The 23,634-nt window shown below is 36.9% G+C and overlaps 1 protein-coding gene across 1 annotated transcript; it reads right to left on the bottom strand.

The window, feature by feature from the left end:
- Nucleotides 1-6,860: 6,860 nt before the first annotated feature.
- On the bottom strand, nt 6,861-8,926 carry LOC107767998 (HMG1/2-like protein). The gene is made up of 8 exons (XM_016587101.2): nt 8,779-8,926; nt 8,635-8,680; nt 8,016-8,117; nt 7,863-7,920; nt 7,725-7,769; nt 7,430-7,510; nt 7,269-7,340; nt 6,861-7,183 (listed from the first exon to the last, which is right to left on the bottom strand). Exons 2-8 carry the CDS (start codon nt 8,670-8,672, stop codon nt 7,163-7,165), a joined length of 417 nt encoding a protein of 138 aa, XP_016442587.1. The 5' UTR covers nt 8,673-8,680; nt 8,779-8,926; the 3' UTR covers nt 6,861-7,162.
- Nucleotides 8,927-23,634: the final 14,708 nt, after the last annotated feature.

Raw genomic sequence — 23,634 nt, forward strand, 5'->3', positions numbered from 1 at the left:
CACAAAATAGGAAACAAACTAGGAAAACTTATTAGGATCGACACGTGCACCACCTCAGCCACTAGAGGTAAATATGCAAGATTATGTATACTAACACCTATTGAGAAACCCCTTAAAACACATATCATCATAGGAAATCAGTACCAAAAAACAGCCTACGAAAGTTTTAACCTGTTATGCGAGTCTTGTGGACGGCTAGGGCACAATTCAAATAACTGCCCCAATGCAACATCTACCTCAAAACCAAGCAATGATACTAACAATAGTAGGTCCATGGAGGTTGAAACCCCAACCAAAGAAATAGACCACTGGACAATTGTGACACACCAAAGAAAACCAAAAAAAACTCAAACCTGGACTAGTTCTAACCTAAATGATACCACTGCCTCAAACAAAATCGGGCCAACTGGAACCACAAGAACCAGAAACGAGGAAACCAGAAATGAGGAACCAAATCTGGAAAACTTCCAACGTTCACAACATGCTCCTTTGCCCAAGGACAACAACGTGCTTAACCCTGCGGTCAATACCTTTCCCCCCAACCAAAAACATAACCTAGTCCACATTGTTGAAACACTAGTCAACCCTAGGAACTTACCCAACGAAAATGATCAAAAAAAACGTAGGAAAACTTAGCTATTGCACCAGCACTAAAGCCCCTTTGTACAAAAGTACATTGGACAACCCCTTACCCCTCCTTTGTCAAACCCCTCCACATCACAATTAATGCCCCAATTCACTACCCTAGAACCCACATACTCTGCAACAAAAAAAAGGCAGACTCTACCTCTAAAACCAGCGGACAACAACTAAAGAACCAAGAAACAAAAGAGCATGCTGAAGGCAAAGTCCTAAGCTTAACAAACAGGTACAATCTGATGGACATAGACCATAATCCCACTTTAGACAAAGCCTCGTCAACATTTAATGTTGATTACAATCATCCTACAACTAGGTCTCCTACATCCACACACAAAAAAAAACCTACCTCAAACTACTTTCTGTCATAAATCACTCCAACAAAAACCATTGAAGAAATCCTCTCAAAACAAAAATCAAACCAAAAAGCTGATAATCAAGTCCCATCAACCTTGTACATTACACCAATGTTCAACAAATCAACTTCTTTATCTTCCAACTCCAACAAGCTCTCACCATCCAAAAATACAACTCCCTTATTGCCAAAGCTCAACGAACAACACCATGGCCAGATTTCATCAGACCAACTACCAACGCAGGCACAACAGAAACAGGAGAAATGTTTGGATGAGACAACAACCAAGAATACCACACCATGCACCTTACCCACCCATGAACCCACCGGAGCCAATAATCTGCACAACACCACCATTACCAATGAATCATGCTCCACAGTCATGGCTGGAGTACGGGCTGACATGTTTCTCCCTCAATCTGAACCTCTAGTTGGAAGGGCGAGACATCACGATTCAGCTGGAAAATCCGAGCTACCTTGCTCAAATAGTAACGAAGGAGTTGAGGATAGCTACAGTAACGGTACCAAACAATTCCCATGCACTTGCTCAAACACAGACGGACGAGGGGGAAGACGAGGAAGGATCATCGATAGCAAGACGAGTGGAGTACGGCATGATAAGGGACCCAAAGACGCTGGTGTTCAAGGAAAGAAGAGAAAAATGATACATCTTACGCTGCCCGCACGACTTGAGGAAATTCTCGATCAATATAAGAATTCTTCAAAGCCCCCCGGGAATTTACAAGTATGGGACAGAAATAATCCCAACCTTGTACGAGCACCACTGGATGAACCAAGTCAACATGGCATGGGGGAGTCCACATCAAGAGACTTCACGATAGACACAGGTAGATACATCCCAAACCCTAAATAGATCAATGAGTGTCATAATCTGAAATTGCAGGGGAGCGGGTAATGAGGAGTTCAGGAGGATATTTAGATCAATGTTAGACTATAACAGACCCTTTCTGGTGGCCTTACTGGAAACAAAGTTAGCGGAACACCAAGCTATAATGGAGGACTTTGGGTTTACAAAAATGACCCAAGTTGCAGCTTAGGGCAACTCAGGTGGAATGGTTATGATGTGGAATGAAACAGAGGTGACAGTGGATCAATAAGCTAGCATTGAGTAGGAAATTCGCATCATGGTAAAGGTAAAAGATTCCCTACACCAATGGCTTTTATCAGTAATTTATGCTAGCTGTTTATTAGAGGAAAAAAGTATCTTATGGAATAACCTAAAAATAGTAGCAAACTCCTTTAAAGGCCCCTGGTTAATCGCGGGGGACTTTAATGAAGTGACAGGGGCAAATGAAAATTTTGGTGGATTACCAGTCAATAATAATAAGGTTTCCAACTTCATAAACTGTATTGACTACTGTGAACTCCTAGACCTAGGGTTTAAAGGTCCAAAGTACACCTGGTCAAATAAAAGGAAAAAATCTAAGTTAATAATAATAGAAAGGTTAGATAGATATATGGCAAACACCAACTGGATTAATATATACCCTGAAGCCCAAGTAACTCACTTAACCAGGGTTTACTCGGATCACTGCCCTATAAAACTTGAATTAAGAAGAAGTATGCCCCGTGAAAATAAAGTCTTTAGAATAGAATCAATGTGGTTGTCCCACCCGTCCTTTAAACCTCTAGTGGAAGCCAATTTGAACGTCAATGACTCTATTCTAACTGCTATTGAAAACTTCACAAAAGAAGTAAAAACTGGAACATAACTACATTTGGGAATATCTTCCATAGAAAAAATGTTACCCTGGCTAGGATCAATGGGATACAAAAATCCCCTAAATATACTACTAGTCAATTTCTAAGAGACCTGGAATCAACCCTAACAGAAGACCTTAATGGACTTTTAAAACTAGAAGAGAAATTCTGGAAACTCAAGTAAAGAGTACAATGGCTAAATGAGGGAGTCGCAAACACAAAGTTCTTCCACATTACCACAATATAACGTAGAAGAAAAAATAGATTCCTTAGCTTAAGAGTTGAGGGGGGGTAATTGGTTCTACGACCAAAAGGAGATTATTCCTTTAATTACTGAATTCTTCCACAATCTCTTTAAAACAAGTCATACTTCCTCCATAACTAACCAAACTCCAATGTCCTACTATACTACTCTTAGTAGTTGGGACCACCCTACACTGAGCTTAGAACCAAACCTCCAGGAAATTAAACAGGCAGTCTTCTCCTTTAAACCTTATAAAGCGCCAGGACCGGATGGCCTTCACCTTTTCTCTTTCCAAAAGTTCTGGAATGAAACAAAAAATGTTTTAATTAGATTTTGTAAGGAGATATTTCGAAATAAAATAATGACGGAGGAAATGGACAAAACCTACATCTGTTTAATTCCAAAATGTAAGAGTCCAGAAACTATTAAACAATTTAGACTTATAAGCCTCTGCAACACTGCCTACAAAATAATTACAAAGATTTATTTAATAGAATCAAACCACTGCTCTCAAAAGTCATACACCCCACACAAACAAGCTTCCTAAAAGGGATAAGAGCCTTTGATAATGCCATCATTGTGAACGAAGTAGTGTCTTACTTCAAAAGAACTAAAGGGAAGAAAGGGAAATGTTAATTAAAATAGACCTGGAAAAAGCCTTCGACAAAATAGAATAGTCCTTCGTAAGATTCTCACTAATCTCTTTAAATTTCCCCAAAGATATGATTGACCTAATAATGTCTTGCATTTCGACCACTCAAACTTCAATCCTGATAATCGGGTCTAGCATGGACTTTTTTAGACCAACGAGGGGGATTGGACAAGGGGATCCCCTATCCCTATCCCTATTCATAATCTGCATGGAAATGCTATCTAGGCTTATACACCATGAAATTGACTGTTGCAGATAGACCCCCATAAAATGTCTAATAAAGGACCACAGTTGTCTCACCTATTCTTTGCAGACGACCTAATCCTGATGGCAGAAGCCAACCAAAAAAGTTGTAATTCAATAATAGACACCCTTAATAAATTCTGCAACTATTCGGGATAATCCATTAACTTTCACAAGTCAAGAGTTATGTTCTCCAAAAATACCTCCTCCAGAAACAAGGAATACATTAGTCAATGTTTATCCATGAAACACTCGAATGAAGCAGGGAAATACTTAGGATTCCCAATCCTGAACTCAAATCCATCCAAAAAAGATTTCCAACCTATCATTGATAGCCTTAACAGTAGACTACAGGGATGGAAAGTTAATCTCCTGACTACAGCAGGTAGGACTACCCTAATAAAATCCACTCTTGCAGCAATCCCTAATCATGTCATGCACATTTATAGCCTCCCAAAAGCTACACTAAAACAAATTGACACCATTCAAAGAAACTTCCTGTGGGGGAGTACATCTGAAAAGAGAAAATGTCACCTCACAAATTGGAACACAGTAACTAGGAACAAGAAGGAATGAGGTCTGGGACTATATAAAGCCAAATGGAAAAACCAATCATTTAATGCAACTCTGGCATGGAGATTTGCAAGGGAAAACAATCTCTATGGGTTCAAGTCCTACAAAATTGATATAACATCAATATGGACTCTTCCAGGTGGAAGGACCTAGAGAAAAAAGGAGGAACCCACACCTGGAAAAATATCTGTATTGGAGGAAAAATCTGCGAAAAAGGCATACACTGGGAAGTAGGAAATGGGGAATCCATCAACCTTTGGCATGATGCCTAGATCATAGACTCAGGCCCCCTTCGATCCTTCATACAGGGGCCTCTGCTTCTCAATGAAATAAATCTCCCCCTAAGTTCTATTCTAGTGGAGGGCTCTTTCAATATCAATATCCTATCTTTCGAACTACCAAAAACCATTTATAAAATTTTTTTAGCACATATGTCAAGCAGAGCGAGCCGGCAATAGACAAATTTACTTGGGAAGAGGGACCTAATGGATCCTTCTCGACAAAGGCTGCTTACAAAATTATCCAAGCCCAGTCCAAAGAAGAAGGAAACTGGACTAACATTTCTTGGCTATGGAAACTTGACACCTTAAACAAAATCAAGTCCTTCTTATGGACAGTTGTCCCTAACAGGTTACCCACCTCCAAAATGCTACATAATAGGAAAATCATTAACTTTAGCATTTGCAATATTTGCCAAAATGAAGAAGAAGACATGGAACATATGTTCTTCAACTGCCGACACTCAAAACCTATTTGGGATCAATTGGGAAGCTCTTACAAATACCCAGATCAGCCTCGCAATGAGCTCACTATGCATAATTGGCTAAAACCTCTTTGCCACACTAAATCCTCCTTTAACAGATACTTAACTAAGGCAGATATCCTTCCCTTTACTCTTTGGCACATCTGGATCCACAAAGAATAATGTCATTTTAAATAACAATAAATCTCCTCTCCTTAAAAAACATCGTTAAAAGTGCAACGGAATTTAAGTTGTTAACAGAGCCTATACAGAGTCCTAACCCCAAGACGACCGTCTACATAAAATGGAAGCCATCTTATCGGGGAATTTTTAAACTAAACATAGATGGTTCTAGCTTAGGCAACCCTGGGAGGGGCGACATTGGTGGGGGATATCAGGAACTGCGAAAGCAATTGGATTATAGGCTTTAACATGTCCATTCCTCACGCTACTAACATATACATGGACGAACTCGCCCTTATTCAGGGTCTAAAAATAGCTATTCAACAAAACATTAGGCGATTAGTGATTGAAATAGATTGCAGTGTCTTAGTTAACATGCTTACTAACGATGATGGTCCGTATCAAAATTTGATTACTGATTGCAGATGGATGCTTACTAGAACAGGAGAGCCTCAGGTCACTCACGTCTTCAGAGAAGCAAATGAAGTGGTTGATGCTATGGCAAAACATGGAAGCAACTCGAACATTTTTCGAAATCCTATGTTGTACTTATCCCCGCCCCCTTTTGTTCCTACTTTTGAACTGGACAAGCTAGGAACTTTGTGTCCTAAAAAAGTCCCAATTTATAATAACTCTTAAACAAAGCGAAATAAATATCTTCGTTACCAAAAAAAAAGTGGTATAAACAGTTCAAACTTAATAAATTTCCTACTTCACAAGCAAAGAATATCTTGCCTTTTTCTCCAAAATTAATTGAAATTTAATACACCTCCTGTACAATCATTCACCCTCTTTTCTTCCCTGTTAGTCAAGCATCACATCAATTGGAAATGCCATAGAATCAGAGCAGTGGGCGCACATTTCCTTTAGGCGCTATATTGTTAACTAACATTTTCTGTTTTCAAGAGCAACCGACTTTAGAATAATATATATTAGGTGGGGTATACACCCTCTACTCCTCCCAATAATTACAATTAGTATCATAACAAAAATATCGTTGCAAAAACAACAAAAAATATCTTGAGTTCCAAGGCGAGAAGTCTCTCTCAACGCTACCCACTTATACTTAGTCCATTAGTCACCTCATATTAAACACAACAAAGACTCAAAATATGAAACCCGAGCAGCAAATAAGTAAACACGGTGTAGTAAAGCACATGGCATCGACACATTACCAAAGAGAAATATAATGGAAAAGGACAAACAAATCCATAACAGACAAATTATTCACATTTCAACGAAAAAGCGGGTCCAAGAGAGAAGTCAGATGGGATACCACACCAAAAGCAAAGACAACTTGGTATGCACAAGTATTTTATCCGACTGAATAGACGCAAGATATTTTCGCACATTTGGTATGGATCTATAAGCATTAGATCCGGTCCCCCCGCCACCATAGTGTAAAAAAAATGCGTGTGGTTCTGGGGGGTGGGGGGGCAAACAAGAGAGCTACCTCTAGAGGTCAAAATGAAACATCACCAGATAAAAGAAATCAACACCAGAGAGATTTTTGACCAACAAAGCTACAAAATTAATTAGCAAAAACACATGATTTCCATATACTGGCCAAGAAAGAACTAAGGCCTATCCGAATAAACATTAAGCTGCAGCATCAAATTAAAAAAGTACATAGTCATTTGAGCTTTAAAGGCAGCACTTTCCTAATTTCATCTTTTTCCATACCCTAAGATACCCCAAAAGATAAACAAAAGACAAGTATTTAATAGGAAAAAGAGGAAGTCATATATGGAAATCTCTAAGATATTACACAACTCCTCCAACCAATTTCTTCATCAACTAACACTTCCTTTAGTCATCATCTTCCTCCTCCTGAGCAAACAAACTTTCAAAATCAATACACATACCCCAAAATCAAAACTAAAGAAACTAATGATCATTTCATCAAAACACAAACCTCGTCACTTCCTTCTTCCTCGTCAACCTCAGACTTTGACTTGTCAGATTCCTCTTCTTCAGCTTCACCAGCCTAAACAGAAGAACAAATGAAGAGTTCTTTAGAACCAAAACCACATCATAACATAGAGGGCATAAAGGAACTATACACAAGGTTTTTACCTGTCGCCTGTTATAAGCATCCATGTTCTTTTCATATTCAGCCTTCCTTTTCTCTGCCTTTGCTATGTAAGGAGCTTTCTCCTATATTATTGTCAAAAACATAATTAGGTATGAGATAATTCCAGAAATCAGACAGCTAATTGGTAAAATTATGACAATTATCCTCTGGCTGTAACAAGTCAGGCTCAGCTACATGAATTCTCATTGACCATTAGTCGAACTCTTCTCGTGCAAATATTATGGACATACAAATAAAAATATTATTTTAGTTAAATGCTGAAAAGTAGATACTTACAGCATCTGACAAATGTTTCCACTTGTCACCGCCAGCTTTACCAACCTAGAAACGATTATAAGGATAACAAAAACTCGATCAAACACAAACAAAGGGAATTCTACAATGACTTCGGATCTGTAAAGGGGAAATACTCACAGCAGCTACAGATTTGTTGTTTGGGTGTTTTTCCTTATACTGCTTCCTGAAGTCCTCCCTTTGTTCATTAAGTCACAAAAAATACTATTAAATTCAGGATTTACTAAACAGAAAAGTCAACAAAAATAATAAGACAAGCGCTCAGATGTGTACATGAAAACAAAGAAAGCACTTGCTGGCCTCTTAGGCTTGTTGGGATCCTTGGCAGCCTGCTTCTCCTTTTTAGTCTGAGGAGCGGCCTTCTTAACGCCGAGCCTGTAATAACCCATAAATCTCACATTAAAATCCAAAAAACATAATTATAGGATGATAATACTAGAAAATATCAACAATATACATGAAGAGCCATCAACAAGGAACCAAAATCACATCAAAATCATCAAAAATCAACAAGATAAATGAGAAATACTACCAAATAACAATATACATTCGTTTATTAATTCGTCAAAATCACATTAAAACGAAAATAAAAAATCATACAAAATCATAGGCCAACAACGCCGGAAAATATAACAGATTTAAATCTGACAAGCTGTCGTGATACTCCAAAACATATTAAAAACAAAAAAGTAGATCCAAAATTAACAGAAAAATCTCAGATATAATAAATAGGCTGTAATAATTAGCCAAAAGTATATTATAATCATTAAAATACTTACAAAATCATACAGATTCAAAACATGCATAAATATCACATAGTCACACCTCAATCGTAGATCTAAAACTCAAATACGAAACAATAAATCATAAGTAAAAGGAAACGAGTACTCACTTGTTATCAGATTTAGCCTTTGATTTACCTCCTTTCATGATTAAACCTGCAATTAAAGGAGCAAACCCGGTCAGAATCGGTTGAAATCGGCGAAAACCAGTACGACTCGGCCGAGTCAGGGCCGTAGGTGAGTTAACGAGTTACCTTTAGGGTTGAGAAGAATAATATGGTATAGACAACAAGAGAGGAAGAAACAAAGAGTTATATGCCGGTTGGGTGTGTGTGTGTGTGTTGTGGGCTGAAAGGGGAAGAGATAAGAAGGGGCTTTGGTTAGGGACTCAAAAGAAATTTTGGGCACTCATAAAATTGAATATAAGCAATGAAATTTTCAAGTCCGGCTCCGTTTGGGCGGGATTTCAAAATATTGGCCACGTCATCGATCCGTGTGACTTGAATCTATTGGTTCAAATTTACTGTGCTTTCTATGTGTTTGTTTGTGGGTAGGATCGGGGCCTTTGGGTTGTCTAGTGGAGGAAGAGTGAGGACACGTGTCGGGATCTGGTGATTTAGAGGCTTTTTTGTAAATTGGCTCACGCCTAGTTGTGGTTTAGTATGTAATGACAGTTTTAACCTTATTGTGCTATTAAGGACAATTGAGGGGCCATTGTGATGCTATTTGAGAAATCTTGATAAAGATGGAATATTGGAATGTAATACGTCCATCTTGCGTGGTAGGGTTATTATAGTAATTTCATCAGTTTAAAGAGTACTGCTATTCTTTTTTCCTTTTTTGGTCCATTCTGTATGGACTATGGAGTACTGTACGCTTTCAAATTGTAGATCTCTATTTCAAATTTCTATGAATTCGAATTTCAAACTTTTATTTGATTTAATTAAAGTGACTAAAACCTGTTATAATAAAATGATCAAGGATTATTTAAAGATAGGTATCTTTAATAGCGTATTTTTACCTGGAACGGAGCCAACTCTGCAAACTTCATTATTTTGAGATTCTTGTAAATACTGTAACATATAATTGTTCAAGCGAATATTTGTAAGATTAACGCTTCTTCAACAGTATCATCTAAATTTAAAGATGATGAGGAGGAGGAGCAGGAGGAATTTTCATCATTATTATTAGATGAACATTCAGTGTAGAAATTCATTTTCGGAAGATAAATAAGAATATTTGATTCGATTTTGACATGAATTAAAAATCGTTAGTTATTTTCCTAAATGATGTTCATTTTATAGATTGAAGAATGTGTAGATATTTTTACCTAAAGATAAATTTGAGATAAGGATGAAATCCATCCAACGGTTGAGATTATGAAGCAATCCATCCGACGGTTGAGATTATGAAGAAATCCATCTGACGGTTGAGATCAAAATAAAATCTAATTGTTATTATCCAGTCAATAATTATGTCTACTTTATCTCTACACATTGAAAAATGTGTAGAGATATTTTATCTAAAGATAAATTTGAGATAAGGATGAAATACATCCACGTGGAGTGGTTCGCTGTCCATCTGTGTTTTTGGTACCAATATGCTGGTGAGTTAAATCATTCTATCCTGAGAGGATATATTCCAGAACCCCAGGTACTTGAGGGGAATAATTTCCTTAAGGACACATTGTGTATTCAGTGGACTCGATTTGTTCCTATACTGTTTTTCAGAATTTATTTCGAAAGAATTATGGGGCGCACTTGAGAAGAAGTACAAGATAGAAGATGCATGCTTGAAGAAGTTCGTGGTTGCCAAGTTTCTAGACTATAAAATAATAGACAACAAAACTGTGGGAACCCAAGTTCGGGAGCTTCAACTTATTTTTCACGACCTTATTGCTGAAGGTATGGTCGTGAATGAAGCATTTCAAGTAGCTACTACGATTGAAAAATTGCCTCCTTCGTGGAGAGATTTTTCAAGAACTATCTTAAGCACAAGCACAAAGAAATGAAGTTGGAAGATCTTGTAATACGTCTAAAGATCGAGGAAGACAACAAAATAGCCGAGAAGAAGTCTCGTGGAAATTTAATGATCATGGGAGCTAATATCGTTGAGGAGACTGCTCCAAAAAGTAAGAAGAGAAAGAGGTCTTCTGGACAAACTAAGAAGCAGAACAAAAAGAAATTCAAGGGCAACTGCTACAATTGTGGAAAAGTTTGTCACAAAAGCCCTGATTGCCGTCTCCCGAAAAAGGATAAGAAGAAGGGACAAGCCAACATAGTGGAGAAGAATGATGACATTGATGATCTTTGTGCAATGCTTTAGGAATACAACCTAGTTGGAAATCCGAAGAAGTGGTGGATTGACTCTGGAGCCACTCGATATGTTTGTGCTATCAAAGAAGCATTTGCGACTTACTCTACTGCTAGTCCCGAAGAGATTTCCATGGGAAATAATGCAACGGACAAGATTGAAGGTTATGGGAAGATATTCCTAAATATGACTTCCGGCAAGGTGTTAACGCTCAACAACGTTCTTCATGTTCCTACTATTAAGAAGATTTTAGTTTCTACTTCTTTACTTGTAAAGAATGGATTCAAATGTGTATTTGTTTCTAATAAAGTTGTTGTAAGCAATAATGAAATATATGTTGGAAAAGGCTACCTCACGGAGGGCCTTTTCAAACTCAATGAAATGGTCGTTGACAGTATGAATAAAATTTCAGCTTCTTCTTATTTATTTGAGTCAAATGATTTATGGCATATTCGTTCAGGACATGTCAATTGTAAAACCTTACGGAAGTTAATTAATTTAGAAGTATTGCCTAAATTCGAGTGTAATAAATCGAAATATCAAATATGTGTTGAATCTAAGTTTGTAAAACATCCTTATAAGTCTGTTGAAAGGAATTCAAATCTTTTAGACTTAATTCATACAAACATTTGCGATATGAAGTCGACACCATCTCGATGTGGGAAAAAGTATTTTATTACTTTTATTGACGATTGCACTCGATATTGTTATGTTTATTTGCTTAATAGTAAGGATTAAGCAATTGAAACATTTAAGCAATACAAGAATGAGGTAGAAAATCAATTGAATAAAAATACCAAAATGATTAGAAGTGATAGAGGTGGAGAATATGAATCTATGTTTGCAGAAATATGTTCGGAATGGAATTATCCATCAAACTACTGCACCTTATACACCTCAATCCAACGGAATTGCGGAAAGGAAAAATCGGACATTAAAAGAAATGATGAATTCTTTATTAATAAGTTTTGGATTACCGCAGAGTTTGTGGGGGGAAGCTATCCTTACAGCTAACTGAATACTCAATAGAGTACCCCACAACAAAACACAATCTATTCCATATGAAAAATGGAAAGGAAGAGAACCCAACTTGAAATATTTCAAAGTGTGGAGGTGTCTAGCAAAGGTACAAGTTCTTTTACCTAAAAGGGTTAAAATCGGACCAAAAATAGTAGATTGCATTTTCATTGGATATGCTATGAGCATGTGATTTTTGCTCTATATGAAATATTCCTACAGAATCCCAAAAAAATAGATTTTTACTTTAATTATTTGTCATTTTAGGAATTTTTGTGAAATTTTCTTAATTATTTGTATTTTTCTATGCATGTTTAATTTTTAGTTTAATTCATGAAAATACGAAAATACTCTGCATTTGCATTTAGGATTTATTTTTGCATTTTTTTTGGTTAATTATTAAATTAGTCGTTTTATAAAAATGAAAATCAAAAAAAATAACTCACCTTGCATTTTAACTCTCTAATTTTGAATTTTATAGTTTTTCTTTTAATTTAGGAGTTAATTAATCTTTGTAAATACTATGACGATTAATTAACTTAATTTGGTAAGTTAATTTAGGCTTTAATTTTAATTTGAAGAGAAGGAAATTTGAAAATTAAAAGGAAAAGGAAAGAAAATGAAGAAAGGCTGATTTTGGGCTAATTCAGCCAGCCCAATTGAATTTCCCCAGGCCCAATCAAATTCTGCCCCAACCCGTTCATAATCCGACCCAAATCATTCCCCTAATGCGGTCCAAACCCCCGCTCAATCAAACGACATCGTTTTCGCCTCTTCTCATCTGAGTCGTCGATCTTACTCAATCGGATGGTCCGAAACTGGCCGTTAGTCTCCTATATTAGTGTCCTAACCTAGGCCACCCCCTCTTTCATTCCCCTTCAGTTTTCATTTCCACCTTCAGAGACTCAAGAACCCTAAGCGCCGCCCTAACACTCCTCATCCTCTCCGGTGGCGGCGCCACCCCAAACCGCCTCCAAAACTACACCCCATGATCCCTGGCCTCCCCTCTTCCCAAAACTCAAAACAATTTCCCTCGAATCCTTCTCCCTTTACTCGAATTTCAGATCTTAGTTCCAAGCCCTAAAACCCCAAATTGCCTTACCCCAGATCTTTAACATGCAAGGTTTAGGTCTTCAAGTTTCCGAGTTTCGAAGGTCGATTTAACTGAAATAGATGTTAGTCGTTGGTTCTTGGCAAAGAACATGCGGTTAACATTAGTTTGGGTTTAAATCAAAGCAGTAGGAGTTCATCAAGATAGTCAATGTGTATTTTCTTTCTCTATACCCGTCTTTGTGGTCGTATTTGTTTTCCAGTTTCTTTTTCCAATTTTAAAAATTGTTCGTTTGATTTTGTTTGGGGTTATTTATTTGCCTTGATAAGTTTGTTATTCATGACAGTAGGTTAATTCCTTCTTCTTTCTCTTTGTTTTTCCTTTGATTAAATTAGAACTCTGTTAATGATTCCAATAGGTCTAGTAGGTTTCTTCTCCCCTCCTCTTCTTTTCCCTAGTTAATCAGTGATGCTAGATCATAAATGGTTAAACTTGTTTGCTGTTAATTCGAATTTCTTTTGGGTTTTTGGTGTTCATTGCTTTGCTAATTTTGAAGCCTCCTCTTGGGTTTGTGGTAATCCAGACCTGGGGCATTAGAAGCTCATTTGTTTAGGCCCAGGTTTGAGATTCAGGTAACCTGCTTTGGCTCAGGCTAGGAAGGGTAATAACATGAATTTAAAGGGTATTTGGGAAATTTTGATTGAAAGAATCTCGTGTAACTGCATAGGAAGCTGCTAGAAAGGTGGGGTTGGGGTTTAATTTTAACAAACAGAACCAAAGATCAGGGTCTAAATTGAAAAAATGAAAACTGGGGAAGGGGTATTTGGTAAAACTAAAAATCATTTCTTCTGCCCTAAAGGTCCTCTATATGAGGCTTGTTTTCCTTCATTTTCAAGGGGGGGTTTTAGAATTAGATATCCTAAAAAACTTAGAGACAGCTGAACAAAAAATATTCTGAAATATAGAAGTTTCTCGCACTATTTGGAGGTCAATAGTGACTGGAATCGGGTTTTAATCTCATTGTTAGCAGTAATCAAAAAGTTTCAAAAGCTTTTCTTGATTTGTTTGGTATTCAAATGGTTTGAGGAAGCTGGTTTTGCTGTGTTTGCTTTGCTGAACTGCAAGCCGCTATTGTTGCTGATTCTTTCACCTTCCTTTTGCTTTGATTTTCCCAGGTACTTCTTGGATCTTGCTAATTTGAGCAGTGTATTTGGAAGCCTTGTAATTGATTTAACTAGTTATAGATGAATGTTCACTGAATACTAGTCTATATTCTTCAAAGTTCACCTGGTTGTTCTTTACTGAAGTAGCCTTACTATCTTGAACTTTTTGTATTCAGCCATGCTTAGATAGTACATTTTGAACTATATTTGAACTCTTTCTTTGTCATGTACTTAATCTAGACTGCTGCAGCATGGGTCATTATACACGAATAACATCTTCTTTTGAGAGGTTTTGATGGAATTATTTTCAAACTAGTAGGGATAATCAGTCCACAATGAGTTTTCTTATAATCTTGTTGTACCTAGCAGTAATTATACTCGGTAAAAGTTATTTGGGAGTTGTTTCTTTCAAAGTTTGGTCTTGGATGAAAGTTCAACTTTAGTATTGGTGTACGAGGATGTATGTGAATGTCATAATGTTGATTTTGAGTAAAATTCAGAAGGTGATATCTTAATATGATTAATGGCATATGTATTGGAGTCATCGTGAGATTAACTAGTAGTTTTCATAATTTAGAGTCATATGGTTGAAATGGATAACAACAATGGTTCATAAGGCTTTTGAGGGTTAGATGCATTGAATGTTTAGGATGGTTGTTTAAAGTTGGAATGGTGTTTTAGCATGTCTAACTACTTGAATGGTAATAAATTAGGGGGTTCATTTGTTTCAAGATCTATAACCTGTTTTAATTCCTTAAGTGAAGGGAGTTCATTGTATAAAAGTAGGGGCATGTGAAGTAGTTTGGATTTTTGATTTCAGAGTTCTAGCATAGTCCTGTGTTGGCAAGTAGCACTGTTTGAAATCAATTTTCTTATCCCTTTTTGTGTATGAATTAACCCTGCGCTAGAATTGGTCTGCATTAAGCCTTGAGTTTAAGGCTGGCCCATTTGTGGCCCGAATCGATAGTTAATGGGGTGTGTTGGGCTCACTTTGGGCCAGTTTAATTGCTAAAAGGTTGCTTGCCACTTTAAGGCGTGGGCTCAAGTTCAGAATCCAACCCCCATGTGTTCCCTTGTTTGAACGTTAGCTATTCCCGTTGGCCCTTTGTGTTTAAGGTAATTGGGCCTCCTAATGGCCCAAGCCATCTTCAAGCAATCAAACTTGTTTTCTTTTAACGCAAGCCCAAAAATTGTTGAATTAGTTTGAACATTGGTTTAGAATAAATTCAAATTCCCTTAGTCTTCTTTAATTAATTAGACCCTTTTAAGCTAGATTGGGGTATGCCATGTTACCAAAACCAATGATTTTATGGCCTCAAAGATTAGATCAAGAAACATTTAAGAATAATTTGAGGCGTGCCATGCCGAATAAAACCCCAAACCCATGGCCCTCATTTAATTAATTTTAACTCTTTTAAACTCGAGGTGTGCCATCAATTGAATTTTCCATGGCCCTCGCAATTTTTTTTATTAATTTGAACTTTCGTAGTCGCTTTAGGCGTCTTCTTTAAATTGATTTTCTTCAAATGACTAATTTCGGGTGTGCATTTCATGTGACCCAATTCCAATTCTTAACAATGTTAAATAGAACGTGTCGCGAATCGCGGGTGCATTTCATGTGGCGTGGTTCAAAGCATGTCTTAAATAACGTTGAATCTTCCTAAAAATATGTCAAAATAATTAGAAGCGGTCAAAAGCTAAAAATGCACAATAGGTATAAAACATGTAATTAATCAGATAATTAAGCCAATTATTAATAGTTAAACGGCCGTACTAAAACCACGGAACCTGGGAATGCCTAACACCTTCTCTCGGGTTAACAAAATTCCTTACCCGGATTTCTGTGTTCGCGGACTGTAAAACCGAGTCAATTTTTCCTCGATTCAGGATTTTAACCAGTGACTTGGGACACCATAAATTATCCCAAGTGGCGACTCTAAATTTTACTAAATAATCTCGTTTCGATTGTCACTTTAATTGAAAAAAACTCCCTTGTTACCCTTCCGGGGGTAGGAAAAAGGAGGTGTGACAGCTCTGGCGACTCTGCTGGGGACAAGAACCCAGAATCTCTAGCTCAAGTTTTAAGAATTCGAGCTTAGAATAATTGTTATATTTGGCTTTATTTATTACCTGGTTTTATTCACATGTTTGGGCCTAATGTGCAAAATGTTATTTTTTACCACTTTGATATTGTTTGGACTATATATAAATTGCTACGAATCCCTCATCTCTATGAGTCTTCTAAATCATCTGGGAAGGGTGCACTTCGTGTGACTTCTCTTCTGTTAGAGTCATATTCCAGTTTTAGAACGAGGTTCGGACAAGTTGCAAAGCTGGTGAAGCTTTTGTATTTCCGGTACGCTGCCCCCCTCGGCTCGAGCTGTCTGCTCAGGTAAGCCATGTCTAGAATAAATAAACCCAGGTTTTTAAACCTAGAATAATACAGCCTCATGCCAGATCCCTAGTAGGAACGTTTACTTGCATCACGTGCATTTGACTTTGGGGACTCAACACAGGGGTTGAGTCCGTCTAGGACAGGTGTACCCCAAAAAATAAAAGATCATCCTGATGCATCCTAATATGCTACATGTTGCAATCTTCAAGGGTAAAAGGGGGTCATTCGGCGGACCAATGATAGTTGAGGGCAAATGAAAAAAAAAATGAAAAAAAGAAAAAAGAAAAAAAGAGGGTGAAGTGTTAAAATAAAACAAGTAGGGCCCAGTTATATTTTCTGTCACATTTTTATTAAGAAAAGACAAAAAAAGGAAAATTCAAAAAAAAGGATTTTGCACTTTTTCATCATTTTTTTCGAAAATCAAAAATTTTAAAAAGGAAAAAGAAAATTCAATTTTTTTTACATGTTTCATCATTTTTCAAGGGAAAGACAAAAAAATATATTTTCTATAAATTAGTTGTTTTTTTCTTTCTTGCCCGTATCCAATCTGCCCGAACTACGCGAACCTGATTCTCGTCCCTCGGGGCGCGATACGTAGGCAATCCACATAGGGTCCGGTCTTCCTAGTGAGTCTTAGGTTCTTGGCTTCGCGGGCTCTTAGCCAAATCTTGCATTTTTAGCCACTTTAGCCACATAGGTTAATTTTGAAAAAACAGTCACAATCATGTCTTGCATGTGTCTAACAGGATGAGTTATTGTCTTACATAACGTTCTAGGTCTTTAACTTTATTTGGTCTTAATTTTCTCATACAGGTGTGGATTGACTTACCGGAGTTTGAGCATGACAGAGCCCTAGGACCATCTAGTAAGGATCGCTCATTCAGGAGTGTATTAAAAGAAGATTTTTTTATGTTTTTAGTCTGTTTTTCTTTTTATGTCGTCTTTTACTTTCTAGTCTTGTACAATAATGTCGAGTCTTTTATTATTGTGTTTCCTATTTTGTATTTGAAAGAGTGTGTTATAAATCAAAAATCCAAAAAAAAAATTGTGTTTTTATATTTCCGTTAGAATTTTCTTTAGAAATACTACTCCTAGAAATTGAAAAAAAAATCATTTGAGGTGGTTTTTCTTTATTGAATTAATATCTAGAAATAAAAAATTACTTTTATATTTTCTTTAGTATATTAAGATTAAAAATTCAAAAAAAAAATTCTTTTAGTACCTCTTTAAAAGTTTTCTTTAAGATATTAATTCCAAAAATCCAAAAAAAAATTCTTTTGACGTTCTTCTTTGAGAAATTAATGAAAAGTAAAAAAAAAATATATTCTTTCTATTTTCACTAGAACTTTAGGACATTGTACATAGAAAGAAAAAAAATATACTTTATCTTTTGTTTATCATTAGAATTTCTCCTTTAGGTAATCAAAAACAGAAATCCAAAAATATTTTTTTTATCTTTTTCATTTCTCGTTTCGAAATCTTTTTTAGGATGTCAAACGAAAATCAGAATATATTTTTTTGGTTTATTTTTTTAGATTTCCTTCCTAAAAAAAGTTAAAAATATTTTTCTGTTCTAGGATTTTTTCTTAATAGAGCATTTGTTTCAAAAAGAAAAAAAATTCGTTAAGCTTGAGTTTAGAATAGGTTATAGAATATTAAGTCTAGAAAACTCAAAAAAAGAGATTTGTTTCTTTTATTTCCCTTTTCTCGTCAGAGTAGTCATTAAGGTAAAAGAAAAGAAAAGAAATTGAGAACATTAGTTTGTTTACTTTATTTTCGATTTTCCCGAACTACGCAAAGATCTGATTCATGCGGCGTCATGATACGTAGGTAACCTACATAGGGTTCAATTAAATTATTTTTTTATTATTAAAAGAAAAAGAAAAAAAAGAAAAAAAAGAGGGTGAAATTATGGGATATGAGGAATGAGAGGAAGGAAAAGAGTGATAATTAGAAAAAAGGGAAAGAAAATGAGCAAACCAAGAAGTGCTAGAAAAGAAAAGAAAGAGAAGATTGTAATGAACAAATTGGGATAATGCCAAGTGACCTTATGACCCTCGAAGTCATTCTAGAATCGTTAGTTGTTGCTAGGTGCATTGCACCAAATGTGATATTTTTAGTTTTTAAATGCTCTAATGCTAACAGGATGACCCCATTTTGTTCCTTTTGTTATCTTTATTGAGCAGAAGGGTGATCGGTTTGTGGTTTTTAAGTAACTCATCCATACAACACAAAGTCAAAAAATAAGGTAGTCATAACTAGCAAAGACTTGGACACAGGGGTTATTGATCCGTCTAAGAGAATTGTTGAATCAGAATCTGAGTTGAAATAAGAGGTTTTAAGGTTGAAAGGACAGATGGCCGAAATATACCAAGCCTGGATCAGTGGGCGTCCTCCACCATCAGTTCCTACTAACTACACTGCAAGCCTTGTCACCATTCCGCCACTGTCACAAGTCCAGGATATCTCCCCACAACCTTTTCATACTCTACCCACCAAAACCACCTCATATCCCGCTCCTTTGACCGCTCATGTTTTTGTAGCTCATCCACCTACTACCTTTCCTCGATCCTCTAGCGAGACTGTGTTCAAAATCTCCGATGACAAACACTATGCTCCAGAACCAATTTTCAAGGTCTCAAGTCCATACTCTTACGCTCCTCATTTTGAGCCTCCCGGTGAGACTGCAAAGCCTTCTAAGACAGTAGAGCAAGATGAGATATCCAGAAAGCTGAAAGGGTTTAAGATGCCAAAGTTTGATCTGTATGATGGGCGTGGAGATCCAATAGCCCATCTGAGGGGTTATTGCAGTGAAATGAGAAGTGTTGGCGTAAAGATGAGTTGCTAATGGCGTATTTCAGTGAGAGCCTGACTGGGGTAGCTTTGGAATGGCATACTCGTCAAGATGTCGGTAAGTGGCATACATGGGATGACATGGCTCAAGATTTTGTACGACACTTTTAGTACAATATAGACATTGTCCCAGACCGCTCCTCCCTATCTCAGATGGAAAAGAAACTAAGGAAAGTTTTAGGGAATTTTGGCTCAGATGGAACAAACAAGTTGCTCAGGACAATCCTCCCATTGATAGAAAAAATGTTGCTGAACCCTGCCAACGACAGGATCCAGTGGGCATTCCTGCTAAACGCTTTCAGCCTCAATACCGACCCCATGAACATCCCCAAACTCCACGTAATCCACCCCAGTATTATCCTCCAAACAATATCCAGCCATTTGTCCAACCACTGGGTCACTCCAAAAGGCGATCACGAGCACCGTAAAAGCTTTACCAGCCTCCACAAAATTTTCAAGTGCTCTATAACCCACATTCAAGCCAAGGGTGTAGAAGGGAACAAAGGTTGAAAGATAATTTTACACCAATAGGAGGGTCCTATGAAAGCTTATTTGAGAGATTAAAGCATTACGAGATGATTGCACCTATTCCTCTAAATTATTTAGACCCATGTGTTAAAAGCTTTGACCTTGCTAAAAGGTGTGAATACCATTCTAACGCCCAGTGGTACAATGTTAAAGATTGTCGTGCTTTTAAAAGGGAAATAGAAAGAATGATTCAAGAAGGAATAATTGTTGTCTAAGGCAGTAATACCCCAAGTGTCACATATAATCCTATACAGGTACATGACAATGCACAGATTGTTGGGATGGTTTGCAATGATGAAGGTTTGGTCAAAGGAGCCAATGAGCCATTTGGTGAAGTTAACGATATTTAAATTGGTAGTGGTCTTGGTAATATTGATGTGGAATTCAGTGGCTAAGATACCGAGCTTGGTAATTGGAAAGACGCTCCTTTCTTGGCTAGCCAGGGAGGAGTCTTGGTGGTTCATTTTGTTGTCATTTCTGTTGTCTGGGTTATTTCAGGGTTGTAATCTGGATATTGTCTTGTGACTCAAACTCTTATATCCTTTTATTTTTCCTAGTTTCTTTAGCCGTAGTAACTCATTTAGTGTTATATAGGTTTGTTCCAGGGTTGTAACCCTAGTGTGTTTTGTTTGTTTTGTTGTTCAAACCCTTTTGCTGTCTGTCCAATGCAATTTTCTCTTTTCTGTTATTTCTAGTCATTTTTGTTTAGTTCTTTTTTCCTTTTATAGTTCTTTTCTTGCTGACTCTAGTGACATGGCATGTACGCATAATTCTTAGCTTGAACTTAAAAGTTAGTCTAATCATGAAACAATGAAACAAGTTTTGAAGATGAACATCTGAGGGAAGTAAGTAAAGGGATTTTGAGATCACTTAAAGCCCGAATTGTGTGAAACTGGGGCAGATAATTTGGAAAGTTAATAGGGTGACAAGAATCCGTTAGAGGAGAGTGCATTCCGGACAATTTGAAGCAAGCAACATTAAGTTAAAATGCATCTCAAGTTACAAAATAAAAGAAGTTTTCTCCGAATTGATGAAGGGTATCCATTGTGAAAAGGGAATCACCCAACGAGGGTTCTGTACTTGACAGGGTGCTAAAGAAAAGTGGAAGGCATATCAGTAACATCAATGCTGAAGCCGCAAAAGAAACATTGTGCATGATCTTCAATTTTCATTTCAAGTTGCATGTGTTGTACTTGGTATTTTCAGGGATTGAGAGGTCCTATTTCAGCTACCCAAACACTTATACCCTTCGATCCCCTTTTGATCCTGTACTGATTTCTTTGACCTCCCCTCTTTTGGAATCAAGTTAGAGTCATAAAAAAAACAAAACAAAAAAAGAAAGAAAAAGAAATTTTTTTGTCCCCATAGGTTTATTTTAGAAAGTTCATTCCAAAAGGAAAATTCAAAGAAAAAAAGAAGAGAAAATAGAGATAAAGAAAAAAAAAAGAGAGAAAAGAACAAAATAGCAACAACAAAACGTATCTTTGTGAACTACATTTGACCTGATTCTTGTCACTACAAGATACGTAGGCAGCCTTACAGTTTGGTCATACCAAATAAAATATTTCATAATCCCACGAAGTCGAGAGTGGGACAGTCTTTCTTAGTAACTCCATCAAAAAAAATAAGAATCAAATTCCCTTGTTTTAGAAATTGGGGCAAAGTTCATAGAATAGATTCCAAAAGTTGTAGATAAATTAGCCCCGTTGTCTTAGTTATTTTGAGCCTTTATGATATCCTTTCTTTCTAACCCTATCCAAAAGCCACGTTACAGTCCAAAAAAGAGCTCTCAAATAATCTTTGAGAGTGCTGAGTTTAGACATGCCAAGAGTATATGATGTTTTTGCTATGGTCAATGCCTTGTCATCTACAGAATCGGAGGAAAGAAGAAGAAAAGAACAAAATAAGAGAGTCTTATTGGTGAAAACCTTCACAGGCACCATAAGACGATGATGAGTTGAGAGAAAGAACAAAATGAGAGAGGCTTGATGGTGAAAACCCTTCGGGCACTACAAGTCGAATAAGGTTCGTGAATCAGATAGGATAATCAGAGCATTGAAGCCCAGTTTCATGGCGAAGAGGTACAACAAGAGTTGAACATTAGACTTGCTTGACAGATTAGGCCACTTAATCCAAAGGTGCATGTCATGGTTATTAGAGTTGGTATCCACATCTGATAAGTGTCTACTTTGTAATTTTCTTGTTAGGAATCATCTCTTTCCATTGTCCTTTACTCTGTTCCTTTTGTCTTATTTACTTCATCTTCCTGAGTCTGTTCGGTCAGAACGAGTGAGAAATGACTATAATATTTTCCACCAGCTTTCCAATTGCACAAAACAGGATCTGGCTAGCATATCAAAGTGGCATAAGTCAGGAAAGAACAGCATGCGCATTGAGTTGGTAACAATCAACGTGCTTTGGGATTCATGTGAAATACAAAGGTCCGGTATATGTCAATTCATGAACAATGCAATAGATAGAGGGTGTTGGGTTTGAACGGATCAAAGGTATTTTCTATGATAAGGTTGATAGAGAAAGTGGTTAACCAATAATAAGCAAGGTCTTCCAAGTGGAAATCAAAGTTATCATGGCAAATGAATGAGCAATAGACCTCAAGGCCAAGGACAGTGGCATACGCCAGGAAAGAACAACAAGCGCACTAAGTGGGTGGCAATTGACGTGCTTTGGGATTCATGTGAAACACAAAGGTTCGGTATATGTCAATTCATGAGCATAATGCAACAGATAGAGGTCTTGGGTTTGAACGAATCAGAGTTATTTTCTGTGATAAGGGTGATAGAGAAAGTGGTTAGTCAATAAACAAGCAAGGTCTTTCGAGTTGAAACCAAAGTTTATCATGGGAAGTTAAGGAGCAATCGCCCTCAAAGTCAAGGCCACAAACCAACCACCATATTTATAAACTCACAAGTTTTCTTTGTTTGAAACAGGGATGAAAATTGTGTCCAAATCAAAGCTTGGAAGTTTGAATTTTTTTTCAAGTGTCATGCTCAAATTTTGTCAGCACAAAGGCGGTTTGAGAAGGGGAAAGAAAAATTTGTTCGATCTACAGGAACCCTCCATGAGGAAAAGCATGGTTCAGGGGCAAAGAATTTTGTTCGTTTTGCAGAGATCCTCCAGGAAGAAAGCATGGATCAGGTAAGTTCATTCTCGGCTTTTCAGGACCCTCCTGGATAATGGGATTTAATTTAAATTTTTCAGGACCCTCCTAGATAATGGAATTTAATTTAAAGTTCTCAGGACCCTCCTAGACAATGAGACTTAGTTAAAATGCAAAACATTCATGAGTAGCAAAGATCTAGCATAAGCTCTACCTTGTGGAAATATAAATTAGCTTTGAAGTTTTCATTATTAGGATGAGATTCAATTTGAATTTTTCAGGACCCTCTTGGATAATGGGATTTAGTTCTAAGACCGTCATAGATAACAAGATTTAGCGGAAGTCATACCTTTAGGAAATATAACTTAGCTTTAAAACTGACATTTAACTAGGAGTTTTCAGGACCCTCCTGGATAATGGGATCTGGCTTTCGAGATATTGGGTAACATGATTCAATTAACACTCACAGATGTGCCCAGCTATCAAACTGGGCAGAAAATTTTCTTTGTTTTGTCTATTCTGTTGTAATTAGATGCCCACCTGGAGAGCAAGAGAAAAGAACACGAGTTTCAAGAATAGAAAGCAGTTCAGGTTCAAGCAATTAGGCACCCACTTGGAGAAACAAGGGAGGACAGTTTAAAGGAAAGGCAGTTTCAAGAAAAGGACAATTCA

The sequence above is a fragment of the Nicotiana tabacum genome, chromosome 21, assembly GCF_000715075.1.
Source record: "Nicotiana tabacum cultivar K326 chromosome 21, ASM71507v2, whole genome shotgun sequence".
NCBI lineage: Eukaryota > Viridiplantae > Streptophyta > Magnoliopsida > Solanales > Solanaceae > Nicotiana > Nicotiana tabacum.

Excerpts from the sequence above, each read along its gene's own strand:
- LOC107767998 (XM_016587101.2), bottom strand. The coding sequence starts at position 8,672 with ATGAAAGGAGGTAAATCAAAGGCTAAATCTGATAACAA. Across the intron at positions 7,770-7,862 it reads ACAACAAATCTGTAGCTGCT|GTTGGTAAAGCTGGCGGTGA; the intron begins GTGAGTATTTCC and ends AATCGTTTCTAG. Across the intron at positions 7,184-7,268 it reads AGGAAGAAGGAAGTGACGAG|GAGGAGGAAGATGATGACTA; the intron begins GTTTGTGTTTTG and ends TTGTTTGCTCAG.